At 48.5% G+C, this 12,720-nt stretch overlaps 1 protein-coding gene across 6 annotated transcripts in view; it reads left to right on the forward strand.

The window, feature by feature from the left end:
• The window catches only part of STRA8 (stimulated by retinoic acid 8), a 34,012-nt gene extending 21,776 nt beyond the window's left edge, over positions 1–12,236 (forward strand). For all 6 annotated transcript variants that reach the window (XM_084617458.1, XM_084617457.1, XM_084617461.1 and 3 more), the window contains exon 9: positions 11,955–12,236. In XM_084617458.1, coding sequence (XP_084473584.1) covers positions 11,955–12,029 — 75 coding nt within the window. In that variant the 3' untranslated portion in view covers positions 12,030–12,236. The remainder of the gene's footprint in view (positions 1–11,954) is intronic.
• The last annotated feature ends 484 nt before the right edge of the window (positions 12,237–12,720 follow it).

The raw sequence follows: 12,720 nt of genomic DNA on the forward strand, positions 1-12,720 counted from the left end.
AATATTTCTAACAGGGAGATCAGTTATGCAATTATATAACTTGTCCAGGGTTGCTGGTTTGAGGCCTTGTTGTAAGTGTTGCTCAACTGCAGATAAGATAAAACATTATTTTAGATCTAGGGTAGAATTTTCAAAACTGTGTTAAGTGAAAGTCAGTGGGTGTTAGGTCCCTAACCTGCTTAGGTGCTTTTGTAAATTCACTAGAAAGCTATCTAGGTGCCTAGGTATGTTTGAACATCTAGCCCTTAGGCGCCTAAGTCACATTGAAAGTAAATGGGACTTAGGGTATGTCTACGCTACGGAATAAGGTTGAATTTATAGAAGTCGTTTTTTTAGAAATCGGTTTTATATATTCGAGTGTGTGTCCCCACAGAAAATGCTCTAAGTGCATTAAGTGCATTAACTCGGCGGAGCGCTTCCACAGTACCGAGGCTAGAGTCGACTTCCGGAGCGTTGCACTGTGGGTAGCTATCCCACAGTTCCTGCAGTCTCCGCTGCCCATTGGAATTCTGGGTTGAGATCCCAATGCCTGACGGGGCTAAAACATTGTCGCGGGTGGTTCTGGGTACATATCGTCAGGCCCCCGTTCCCTCCCTCCCTCCCTCCGTGAAAGCAAGGGCAGACAATCATTTCGTGCCTTTTTTCCTGAGTTACCTGTGCAGACGCCATACCACTGCAAGCATGGAACCCGCTCAGGTAACCGTCACCCGATGTGTCCTGGGTGCTGGCAGACGCGGTACGGCATTGCTACACAGTAGCAGCAACCCCTTGCCTTGTGGCAGCAGACGGTACAGTACGACTGGTAGCCGTCATCGTCATGTCCGAGGTGCTCCTGGTCGCCTCTGTGAGGTCGATCAGGAGGGCCTGGGCAGACATGGGCGCAGGGACTAAATTTGGAGTGACTTGACCAGGTCATTCGCTTTAGTCCTGCAGTCAGTCCTATTGAACCGTCTTATGGTGAGCGGGCAGGCGATACGGACTGCTAGCAGTCGTACTGTACCATCTTCTGCCGAGCAGCCATGAGATGTGGATGGCTTGCAGTCCTTCTGCACCGTCTGCTGCCAGCCAAAGATGTAAAAGATAGATGGAGTGGATCAAAACAAGAAATAGACGAGATTTGTTTTGTACTCATTTGTTTCCCCCCCTCCCCTGTCTAGGGGACTCATTCTTCTAGATCACACTGCAGTCTCTCACAGAGACGGTGCAGCGAGGTAAATCTAGCCATGTATCAATCAGAGGCCAGGCTAACCTTGTTCCAATAAGGACAATAACTTAGGTGCACCATTTCTTATTGGAACCATCCGTGAAGTCCTGCCTGAAATACTCCTTGATGTAAAGCCACCCCCTTTGTTGATTTTGGCTCCCTGAAGCCAACCCTGTAAGCCGTGTCGTCAGTCGCCCCTCCCTCCGTCAGAGCAACGGCAGACAATCGTTCCGCGCCTTTTTTCTGTGCGGACGCCATACCAAGGCAAGCATGGAGGCCGCTCAGCTCACTTTGGCAATTAGGAGCACATTAAACACCACACGCATTATCCAGCAGTATATGCAGCACCAGAACCTGGCAAAGCGATACCGGGCAAGGAGGCGACGTCAGCACGGTCACGTGAGTGATCAGGACATGGACACAGATTTCTCTGAAAGCATGGGCCCTGCCAATGCATGCATCATGGTGCTAATGTGGCAGGTTCATGCTGTGGAACGCCGATTCTGGGCTCGGGAAACAAGCACAGACTGGTGGGACCGCATAGTGTTGCAGGTCTGGGACGATTCCCAGTGGCTGCGAAACTTTCGCATGCGTAAGGGCACTTTCATGGAACTTTGTGACTTGCTTTCCCCTGCCCTGAAGCGTATGAATACCAAGATGAGAGCAGCCCTCACAGTTGAGAAGCGAGTGGCGATAGCCCTGTGGAAGCTGGCAACGCCAGACAGCTACCGATCAGTTGGGAATCAATTTGGAGTGGGCAAATCTACTGTTGGGGCTGCTGTGATGCAAGTAGCCCACGCAATCAAAGATCTACTGATATCAAGGGTAGTGACCCTGGGAAATGTGCAGGTCATAGTGGATGGCTTTGCTGCAGTGGGATTCCCTAACTGTGGTGGGGCTATAGACGGAACCCATATCCCTATCTTGGCACCGGAGCACCAAGCCGCCGAGTACATAAACCGCAAGGGGTACTTTTCGATACTGCTGCAAGCTCTGGTGGATCACAAGGGACGTTTCACCAACATCAACGTGGGATGGCCGGGAAAGGTGCATGATGCTCGCATCTTCAAGAACTCTGGTCTGTTTCAAAAGCTGCAGGAAGGGACTTTATTCCCAGACCAGAAAATAACTGTTGGGGATGTTGAAATGCCTATATGTATCCTTGGGGACCCAGCCTACCCCTTAATGCCATGGCTCATGAAGCCGTACACAGGCAGCCTGGACAGTAGTCAGGAGCTGTTCAACTACAGGCTGAGCAAGTGCAGAATGGTGGTAGAATTTGCATTTGGACGTTTAAAGGCGCGCTGGCGCAGTTTACTGACTCGCTTAGACCTCAGTGAAACCAATATTCCCACTGTTATTACTGCTTGCTGTGTGCTCCACAATATCTGTGAGAGTAAGGGGGAGACGTTTATGGCGGGGTGGGAGGTTGAGGCAAATCGCCTAGCTGCTGGTTACGCGCAGCCAGACACCAGGGCTGTTAGAAGAGCACAGGAGGGCGCGGTACGCATCAGAGAAGCTCTGAAAACCAGTTTCATGACTGGCCAGGCTATGGTGTGAAAGTTCTGTTTGTTTCTCCTTGATGAAACCCCGCCGCCCCTTGGTTCACTCTACTTCCCTGTAAGCTAACCAACCTCCCCTCCTCCCTTCAATCACCGCTTGCAGAGGCAATAAAGTCATTGTTGCTTCACATTCATGCATTCTTTATTCATTCATCACACAAATAGGGGGATGACTAACCAAGGTAGCCCAGGAGGGGTGGTGGAGGAGGGAAGGAAAATGCCAAACAGCACTTTAAGCACAGCACTTTAAAAGTTTACAACTTTAAAATTTATTGAATGACAGCCTTCTTTTTTTGGGGCAATCCTCTGTGGTGGAGTGGCTGGTTGGCCGGAGGCCCCCCCACCGCATTCTTGGGCGTCCGGGTGTGGAGGCTATGGAACTTGGGGAGGAGGGCGGTTGGTTACAGAGGGGCAGCAGTGGCAGTCTGTGCTCCAGCTGCCTTTGCTGCAGCTCAACCATACACTGGAGCATACTGGTTTGGTCCTCCAGCAGCCTCAGCATTGAATCCTGCCTCCTTTCATCACGCTGCCGCCACATTTGAGCTTCAGCCCTATCTTCAGCCCGCCACTTACTCTCTTCAGCCCGCCACCTCTCCTCCCGGTCATTTTGTGCTTTCCTGCACTCTGACATTATTTGCCTCCACGCATTCGTCTGTGCTCGGTCAGTGTGGGAGGACAGCATGAGCTCGGAGAACATTTCATCACGAGTGCGTTTTTTTTTCTTTCTAAGCTTCACTAGCCTCTGGGAAGGAGAAGATCCTGTGATCATTGAAACACATGCAGCTGGTGGAGAAAAAAAAAGGGACAGCGGTATTTAAAAAGACACATTTTATAAAACAGTGGCTACACTCTTTCAGGGTAAACCTTGCTGTTAACATTACATACATAGCACATGTGCTTTCGTTACAAGGTCGCATTTTGTCTCCTCCCACCGCGTGACTACCCCCTCAACCTTCCCCCCTCCCTGTGGCTAACAGCGGGGAACATTTCTGTTTAGCCACAGGCAAACAGTCCAGCAGGAATGGGCTCCTCTGAGTGTCCCCTGAAGAAAAGCACTCTATTTCAACCAGGTGACCATGAATTATATCTCACTCTCCTGAGGATAACACAGAGAGATAAAGAACGGATGTTGTTTGAATGCCAGCAAACATACACTGCAATGCTTTGTTGTACAATGATTCCCGAGTACGTGTTACTGGCCTGGAGTGGTAAAGTGTCCTACCATGAAGGACGCAATAAGGCTGCCCTCCCCAGAAACCTTTTGCAAAGGCTTTAGGACTACATCTAGGAGAACCGCAAATGCCAGGGCAAAGTAATCCTTTCACATGCTTGCTTTTAAACCATGTATAGTATTTTAAAAGCTACACTCACCAGAGGTCCCTTCTCCGCCTGCTGGGTCCAGGAGGCAGCCTTGGGTGGGTTCGGGGGGTACTGGCTCCAGGTCTAGGGTGAGAAACAGTTCCTGGCTGTCGGGAAAACCGGTTTCTCCGCTTGCTTGCTGTGAGCTATCTACAACCTCCTCCTCATCATCATCTTCTTCGTCCCCAAAACCTGCTTCCGTATTGCCTCCATCTCCATTGAAGGAGTCAAACAACACGGCTGGGGTAGTGGTGGCTGAACCCCCTAAAATGGCATGCAGCTCATCATAGAAGCGGCATGTTTGGGGCTCTGACCCAGAGCGGCTGTTCGCCTCTCTGGTTTTCTGGTAGGCTTGCCTCAGCTCCTTCAGTTTCACGCAGCACTGCTTCGGGTCCCTGTTATGGCCTCTGTCCTTCATGCCCTGGGAGATTTTTCACAAAGGTTTTGGCATTTTGAAAACTGGAACGGAGTTCTGATAGCACGGATTCCTCTCCCCAAACAGCGATCAGATCCCGTACCTCCCATTCGGTCCATGCTGGAGCTCTTTTGCGATTCTGGGACTCCATCATGGTCACCTGTGCCGATGAGCTCTGCATGGTCACCTGCAGCTTGCCACGCTGGCCAAACAGGAAATGAGATTCAAAAGTTCGCGGTTCTTTTCCTGTCTACCTGGCCAGTGCATCTGAGTTGAGAGTGCTGTCCAGAGCGGTCAGAATGGAGCACTCTGGGATAGCTCCCGGAGGCCAATACCATCGAATTGTGTCCACAGTACCCCAAATTCGACCCGGCAACGTCGATTTAAGCGCTAATCCACTTGTCAGGGGTGGAGTAAGGAAATCGATTTTAAGACCCTTTAAGTCGAAATAAAGGGCTTCATTGTGTGGACGGGTGCAGGTTTACATCGATTTAAGGCTGCTAAATTCGACCTAAAGTCCTAGTGTAGACCAGGGCTTAGGAAGAGAAGTGCTTAAGTCACTTTTGAAAATAGGACTTAGGCTCCTAGATCACTAAGGTGCCTTTAAAAATATTAACTCCCCTCTTCCCCCAGTCTACAGAATCTTGCACTGGTGTGGAAGGTGGGACTAGATGAATTATGGGTGTGTCTAGACTGTCGTGTAAGCTCAGGCTCAAGCCATACTTCCCTTCTGTCTGCATAGAAGTGTGTCTGACCTCAGGCCAGCAAGCCCTCAGCATCCATGCCCTAAGATGGGCCTGAGTCCCATCCAAATTGCACCATTTTGCAGCGTGGATGCAGTTCGGGCACCAGTCTGCCAGACTCGCATCCTGAGAGTCCGCCAACGCGGTCCCACAATCCCTTGTTCCTAGCCTTTCTATCCCAAGACTAGCCAATCAACGCCCAGGAAGCGGAAGCAGTTCCCTGGTTCAAGTTCAGCTGCTCAGCATTTAACCCTTCCATTTTATTCTGATTGCTGAAGTATAAAGGGAGTGAACCATCTCCTGCATAAGCTATGGCCACTGAACAGAAGTCCTTGTCAAACGCACTGCTACCTGGTCATAGGCCCACAGTCAGCTTCTGGTAGAGCTGTGGTGTGAGGCAAGCAAGATGTTCCACTCCAGTAAGAATCCCAGAAATGATCATGTGTACCAAGAAATAAGCAGACAGTGGTGGAATTCAGCGGAGTGGTGACCATAAAGGGAGCAGATTAAACGGCTGATGAATGACTACCGGAAAGCCAGGGATCAGAATGCACACCTCTGGGAACTCCCCGTCATCCTGTCTCTTTAACAAGGACTTTGACTGGGTGCTGGGTACTGAACCCCCAGCAGTTCACAATAGCCTGGATGGCAGCCTTCTGACCCCCAAATCTAGTATAATGCTGGAGGGGAGCCAGCAGATGCCGGATCTGGTGACTGGTGCTCATACCAGTCCCCGAAGAGGTTTTGTCTCCAGAGCAGACACAGCACATTCTGGATCCATACTCAGAGGAGCTGTTTGATGACACCCTGCCCCCCCTTAGGAGCAGCCTGCCGTAGAACTGGCAGCAGAAGCAGAAGAGGCAGAATGTAGCCCCGGAGCCTGGTAAGTGTTTGGCTCCACATTTGTTGTTGTTAATATGCCAATAAGAGGGGTGTCTGTGTTATGACCCAGTGCAATTTTTATTACAATTTGTGGGTAGCTGTACGTGTCCACTAATGGCAAAATGCATGCCAGCATCTTGGCATCAAGATGTAATTCAGCACCACGTGGTGAATTCAGAATGGAGACCGGAAAGTGCAAACAATTAAACAAGCATTTATGATTAAATTTTTACTAGATACTCTCACATTCTTACCGAGATGTGCTGGGATGTTAAAGGTAAGAACAGTCCATTTCTTTCCCTTTTAGTACATCACACCATACAAATCAGCCACAACACAGCATAGCAAGCTGCCTGTAACCAGTAAAATGTACAGGGAAATGTAGTGTATGGGTGATGAAATTAGTGGCCAAAATACGGCAGGGGATTGTATGTAGTCAAGAAATTGCTAGGGAAGGGGGGGCTGTCTGTTCAGTTTTATGAGAGTCTGTATTATTGTGTGGGCTTACATGTAGTCCATAGGTCGCTGTCATTAGAGTAGGCTGTATCATAAGTAATAAGGAGGCAGTAATCCATGTGGGTGCTAAATTAGCATCCTGTTGATTCCCCCCATGAATTGTGACCCAATCTCTGATGGTGATAGCTGCAAACTTTTCCTATAGTAGGAACTCCAGATAGGGGACTAGCATATTTTCCAGGCCCACCTTTATAGGACAGCAGCTCACACCACTCATAGATGTGTTGCTCAGTCACAATAAGCTTGAAAATCTGTGGCATACACAGCTGACTTGACACCAGTGGCATGGACTAGATCAGCAGTTCTCAAACTCTGGGTTGGGACCCCAAAGTGAGTCACGAGCCCATTTTAATGGGGTCGCCAGGGCTGGCTTAGACTTGCTGGGGCCCAAAGCCAAACCTCAAGCCCTACAGCCAAAGCCCAAGGGTATCAGCTCAGGGTGGTGGGGCTCAGGTTACAGGCCCCCTGCGTGGGGCTGAAGCCCTTGAGCTTCATCTTTGGCCCTGGGGCTGTGAGACTTGGGCTTCGGCCCCCCCACCACACCTGGGACTGTGAGGCTCGGGAGGGCTTGGTCCCCACTCTTGGGATTGTGTAGTAAACTTTGTTGTCAGAAGGTGCAATGGTGCAATGAAGTTTGAGAACCCCTGGACTAGATACTAGAATGTCTCCTTGCCATTCAGGACCCTCCAGGATTGTTAAATCCTGCAGAATGTGGAGTGCCTGAAAGCACTGACAAACCCCCAAGCTACAGTCGTCTACATTTTTTAAACATACAGCATTTTAAAATTACACCTTACCATTGTGTGTCCGCTCTTTTCACTCTGCTTAACTGAGTTGCGTCCATGGAGTTTCTGAGGAACCAAAGCATTCTGCTGAGAATATATTGGAGCTGAGTTTTACAAAGGGATTAATTTTGGCCTTGATATTCCACAGACACTTTTTCTGAGGATGCACCGAAGCTTTTTCGAAGTACTGAGATGATAGTGTACTGTTTGATGTCTGCTTTCAGGCCCTTCCACCTCTGCAGCCCAGACACAGTCTAGTAAGTGCCTGGGATTTATAACAGTCACAAGTGGTGAAAGAGGAAGCATTGCCATGATGAACTTAGGGTGGACATCCTGGACAGGGTCTGCCAGCAGGAACAATACTAAAGGGAAAAGGATTCACAGCAGATGGAAAGACACCAACAGGTTGCAGAGCACAAGGAGAGAATTGCAGCACCGTTTGTGGAGCAAGAAAGGCCCTTGAGGGAGGAAGATAGAGTGCAGCAGAAAGACCTGTTTGAGAGGCTGCTTGCACCAATGGCCACAAGACTTCAGGCTCCTGCCTCACCCACACTATTATGTCCTTAGTGCCCTCCACGCTACCATGTCCTGAAGACCAGGAATGCATTAGATAATACCATGGTTGGGTGGCCCATGCAACCAGGACTGAATGCTAGTTGGGCAGGGCAAATGTACCCCCAGCAGTCCTCCACACTACTGCAGTCCTCCAGCCCCGTGCAGTAGCGCCAAGTGCACACTAAACGAGCTAGAAAGGGAAAGGAGAATGGGCAGCCGGGGACACACAGAAGTAGGGAATGTATTTGTTTGCACTGGTTCCACTTGTTTGCACTTATTTCACTGCTCTGCACTGTTCAGTGTTTGTTACGCACTTTATTTTATCAACGGTTTTGATGTTGGTTTATTACTGGTGTTTTAATGGCAGCTGGCCTGCCTGACAATATTGATTTTTGGTAATACTGCTGTGTTCACAAATGAACACTTTTATTTCATTTTAAAGAGTATTTCCATCACTGCATCGCATCATACAATGTGTATTTCAGAGAATAAAGACAAGACATGATAAGGCACAGCTGAGAAGTTGTGTTCAAGCACAATTTATGACTATATCTATTCAGATCAAGCCATAATGAAAATCCACAGTTCATGCCACACAAGCCTCCGTCCCCTGCCCATGTTGTATAAGCAGTATTCGCCTCCACAATTAAAAATTCATGACAATTACACACATGCCCATTCATAGTGCATAGCAGCCATACTTCATTTATATACAAATTGCTATACAGACACATCCATAAATGTACTATTCTCCCTCTTCCATTGGTCCAGGCAAGTCCATAATGTGGGCTCATACAGCATCCCTGATTTCTATTGCCCGGGTGCATCCTGCTGCAGCTGTGACAGGTGCACCTTCTCACTGAGTGTACCAGTTCAGCAATCCATTACTGTCATAGGTCTACTCACATGTGGATTCACAGAGATTGTGAAGAGCATAGAAAAGCACAATAATTCAGACAGCATTGATGCGACTGTAAACAGCGCTGGTGGGATTTCAATCTGCCAAGCACACATTCAACCACCATTCTGCAACTACTGAGAGTATAATTAAACCTTCTTTTGCCAAGGCCTTTGAGGTCAGGCTACAGTTTCATAAGCCAAATTAAAAGGTGGTACATGGAATCCCCTAGAATAACAGTGGGGACAAATACTCCATATGACAATGTCATTTTGTGGCAATAATGTCCTGGCCTGTCCATGAAGACAGACTCCCAGTCGGGGGAAGACCCTAGCATCATTAACTTTTCCATGCAGGCCACATTGGTGTCCATAAATCAGCCTCTGTGGTCCACAAGGGCTTGCATAACAATGGAGTAGTACCCTTTGTGTTTATGTACTCGTGTGCTTTTTGAGGAGGGCAAAGAGGTCCCTTCAGTGGCCCCAGCACAGTTTGGAAACCCCATTCTCTCAAAACCAGCAGTTACTTCAGGGACATTGTTTATGTCTACCACCTGCCGGATTGCCTCAGAAACCTCTGCCACCACTTTACTCTCAGTTGACTTCCCAACACCAGCCTGGTTAGCAATGGACCTGTAGCAATCTGGGGTAGTCAGCTTCTAGATGGTTATAACAACCCACTTCTGAACCAGCATGGTCACCCTCATGCATGTGTCATGACACTGGAGGGTCAGGACAAACTGTTCACAAAGGCTCCAGAAATGTAGCTTTCTTCATGCAAAAGTTCTGTAGCCATTGCTGGTCATCCCAGGTCCGCATGACCGTGTGCTCTTACCAGTCTGTGCTTGTGGTCCTGTTCTGAATATGTCAGTCTACTGAGGGGGAATCAGAGTCACGTGCAGCCTCAGCCAATGTGAGGCTGCCATGTCTGTATTGTCCAGATCCTCTGACAGGTGCCTTTGGTAGTTCAGAAAACACAACCAAAATGTCCACCACTGTCTCATGGATGCTGTGCCTCGTTCCTGAAACAGGAGTGAAAGCCGAAGCAGGACATGTTCTTCAAATGCCAATGCTTTCATATTTCTGGTTCCGGTTGCTGGGGGGAAAGGGGTGTGGGGAGACCCAAAAGACGGCTTGGCTCGATGAGTTGGCAGGCCGTGACAACTTACTGTAAAGTGCTATGGGAAGAAGAGTCATGTTTTCCCACAGTGCACCAAGAAGAAGAAGCTAGAGTGGCTACAGCTGGAGAGGGTGCTAAGAAGCCTGGGCTGGGCTTGTTTGACTTGGGTCTGAATATTGCAGTGTGGTCATGTGTGCACAGGTGTGAGACCCAGGTGCAGCTATTCTAAACCTAGGAGCAATAGTTAATATGGATGCTCAGTACCAGGCTTACAAACACCGAGCCTGTGGGCTCGAGTCCCGCAGACCCTGGAGTCACATTGCAGTGTAGACATACGTCAAAAGACTGCCAGCTTTTTAATCTCTGCTTCACTCACCTCCCAAGAGACACTCACGCTCCTTAAGTCTGTCCAGGAGAGGGACTTATCCATCTCTTGAGTTAGGGGAAGTAGGGCCTGATCCTGAGCTATTGAAGTCAGTGGGATCCACAGAGCTACTTAGGTGCCTTAGGCCCACTTTTAGGCACCACTGCAATCCACAGAACCTCGCTCAGCTGCTTATCCCTGTAGGTGCCTGAGTTTTTACTCTGGACATGCACACTGCAGCCTCATGCTAGACACCTGGCTACTGCCTGCACACGGCTGCCTCACCACGGTGTCTGGACAGCCAAACTCCAGCGGAATTCACAAACTGGGAAAGATGGACTTTTGGCTGCCTAAATTGCGTGCAGAGACCCAATCTGGATCAAAGCCTCTGAGCACACCTACCAGATTGGGGCCTCAGGCGCGTTCACACAAAACAGATGGAGGGTGAGGGGGAAGAGGAGGGCATCAACCACTGTTACAACTTTGTGAATAAGGTACTTAATCAGGCTCTATGAGTCATCTGTCTCCCCCCACACACAGTTCAAGTTCCCCCTTCTGAGGGAAGAAGGGATTTGAGCAGGGATTGCTACCTTCCACGGGACTGCCGTAACCACTTGGCTATGGAGCCATCTCTCTCCAGCTCAATCAATGTGTAAATATTGCATTTTTAACAAAGTGGAATAACTTCACCAGGAGAGCTCGAGGGAGACCCACCTCCAACTATTCATAGGCTAGTGGTCCAGGCAGTCTCCTGCTATATGGCAGATCCCTGTACAAATCCTCTCTCTCCTCAGGCAGAGGTGGGACATGAAGTGGAGGGTCTCCCAAATCCCAGGTGAGTACCTATCCACTAAGATGAAGATTACAAGGGAGCAGTTCCTCCTTCCACCCACCCTGTTTTGTTTCAGGTCCTGCACCGAATGTCTAAGTTCCCCCAGTTTGTGGATCACTAGCAGAGCTGCGCATAGCCCAGACTTAGGCTCCTATCTTCAAGAGAGGACTGGGGCTTAGGACTTACCCCTCTGGTCAGTGTCTCCCATTGGGTAGCTGAGGTAGTTTGCATACTAGTTTTGTGAAGCACATTCTTAGGTGCCTGTCTCTCCCCATTCAGTGTATAGGCACCTATGCACCTAACAGGGCTTTGTGGATCACAGTGTTGTTCCGGTGATTGCCTAGGCAACTAATCGCTAGGCAGTGTGACCCCGAGCATTGTAACATCTAAGTCCCTTTGTGAATCCTGCCCATAATATCTTGTGCGATGTACTCAGCCCCTCACAGATTAAAGACCTAAGGCACGCCCATTGCACTCAGTGAAATCTCTAAATGATGTCAGCTGGACCAGCACTGACCCCTGCTTCCTTCACAATTGGTTGAAACAGGGAAATTGTCTTCAGACAACAAACACACTTCGGCTGGCATGTGTCAGTGGCTGACTGAAAAGGGAGGGAGTGCTCACTGTCCCTTTTCTGAAGTATGCAGGTGCCAGATCACCAGGTTTCTAATGACCACAATCAGCTTCTGTCTCCCCCATTACCCTACTTGTGTCTTCCAGGAAGAGGCTCCTCAATTTGACTATGAGACCGTGATGCTGCAGTGCACGGAGACCTTTGATGATGAAGATTTGTAAATACAGGTGTCTCTATTAACTAAAGCATTACAGAGCATTGCTTGATGTGCCTGGCCCGTGAAGAGATGCTGCACCCGTTTCAGAGAGCTGCTTCAGGGCATGGATGGAGAAACTGTGTTGAAGTGATTTGTTACTGTTTACTGTACATTCCCTCATCAGTGCTTTTGTGCATCAGTTACATAATTTATATGTTAAAAATGTTTTAGGTTGCAGCTATTTATAAAGTTTTAAAGAAAAGATGGTGTAGTGCATCTGTTTTCATATGATTCTTTTTGTTTGGGGGTATTTGTTTTTTGTTTTGTTTTTTTTTGTGTACAGTGGACTTTGCATTTCCTCAGCAATAAGGTTTTGTCAGATCTCTCATTTTTACAAACCAAGGACCAGCCCCAAAATCAAAAAGTATTACATATGCAGAAAAACTTCCATGTCATGTACAAAGGGGGGGAGGGGGGTGTAATTTATACTGATCTAACATATCAACTTGACCACTAGTCATGTCTCTCATAGTCATAGCATTTATGGCCAGAAGGGACCATTAGATTATCTAGTCTGACCTCCTGTGTATCACAGGCCATTAAATTGCACCCACTTAACCCTGCATTGAGCCCACTAATCACATTTGACTAAAGTATCATTTGTGTTTGGTTAAGAGGCATAAATTCTAGAAGGGCATCCCATCTTAATTTGACCA

This window comes from Lepidochelys olivacea (genome assembly GCF_965140295.1).
Source record: "Lepidochelys olivacea isolate rLepOli2 genome assembly, chromosome: 1".
NCBI classification, from domain to species: Eukaryota; Metazoa; Chordata; order Testudines; family Cheloniidae; genus Lepidochelys; species Lepidochelys olivacea.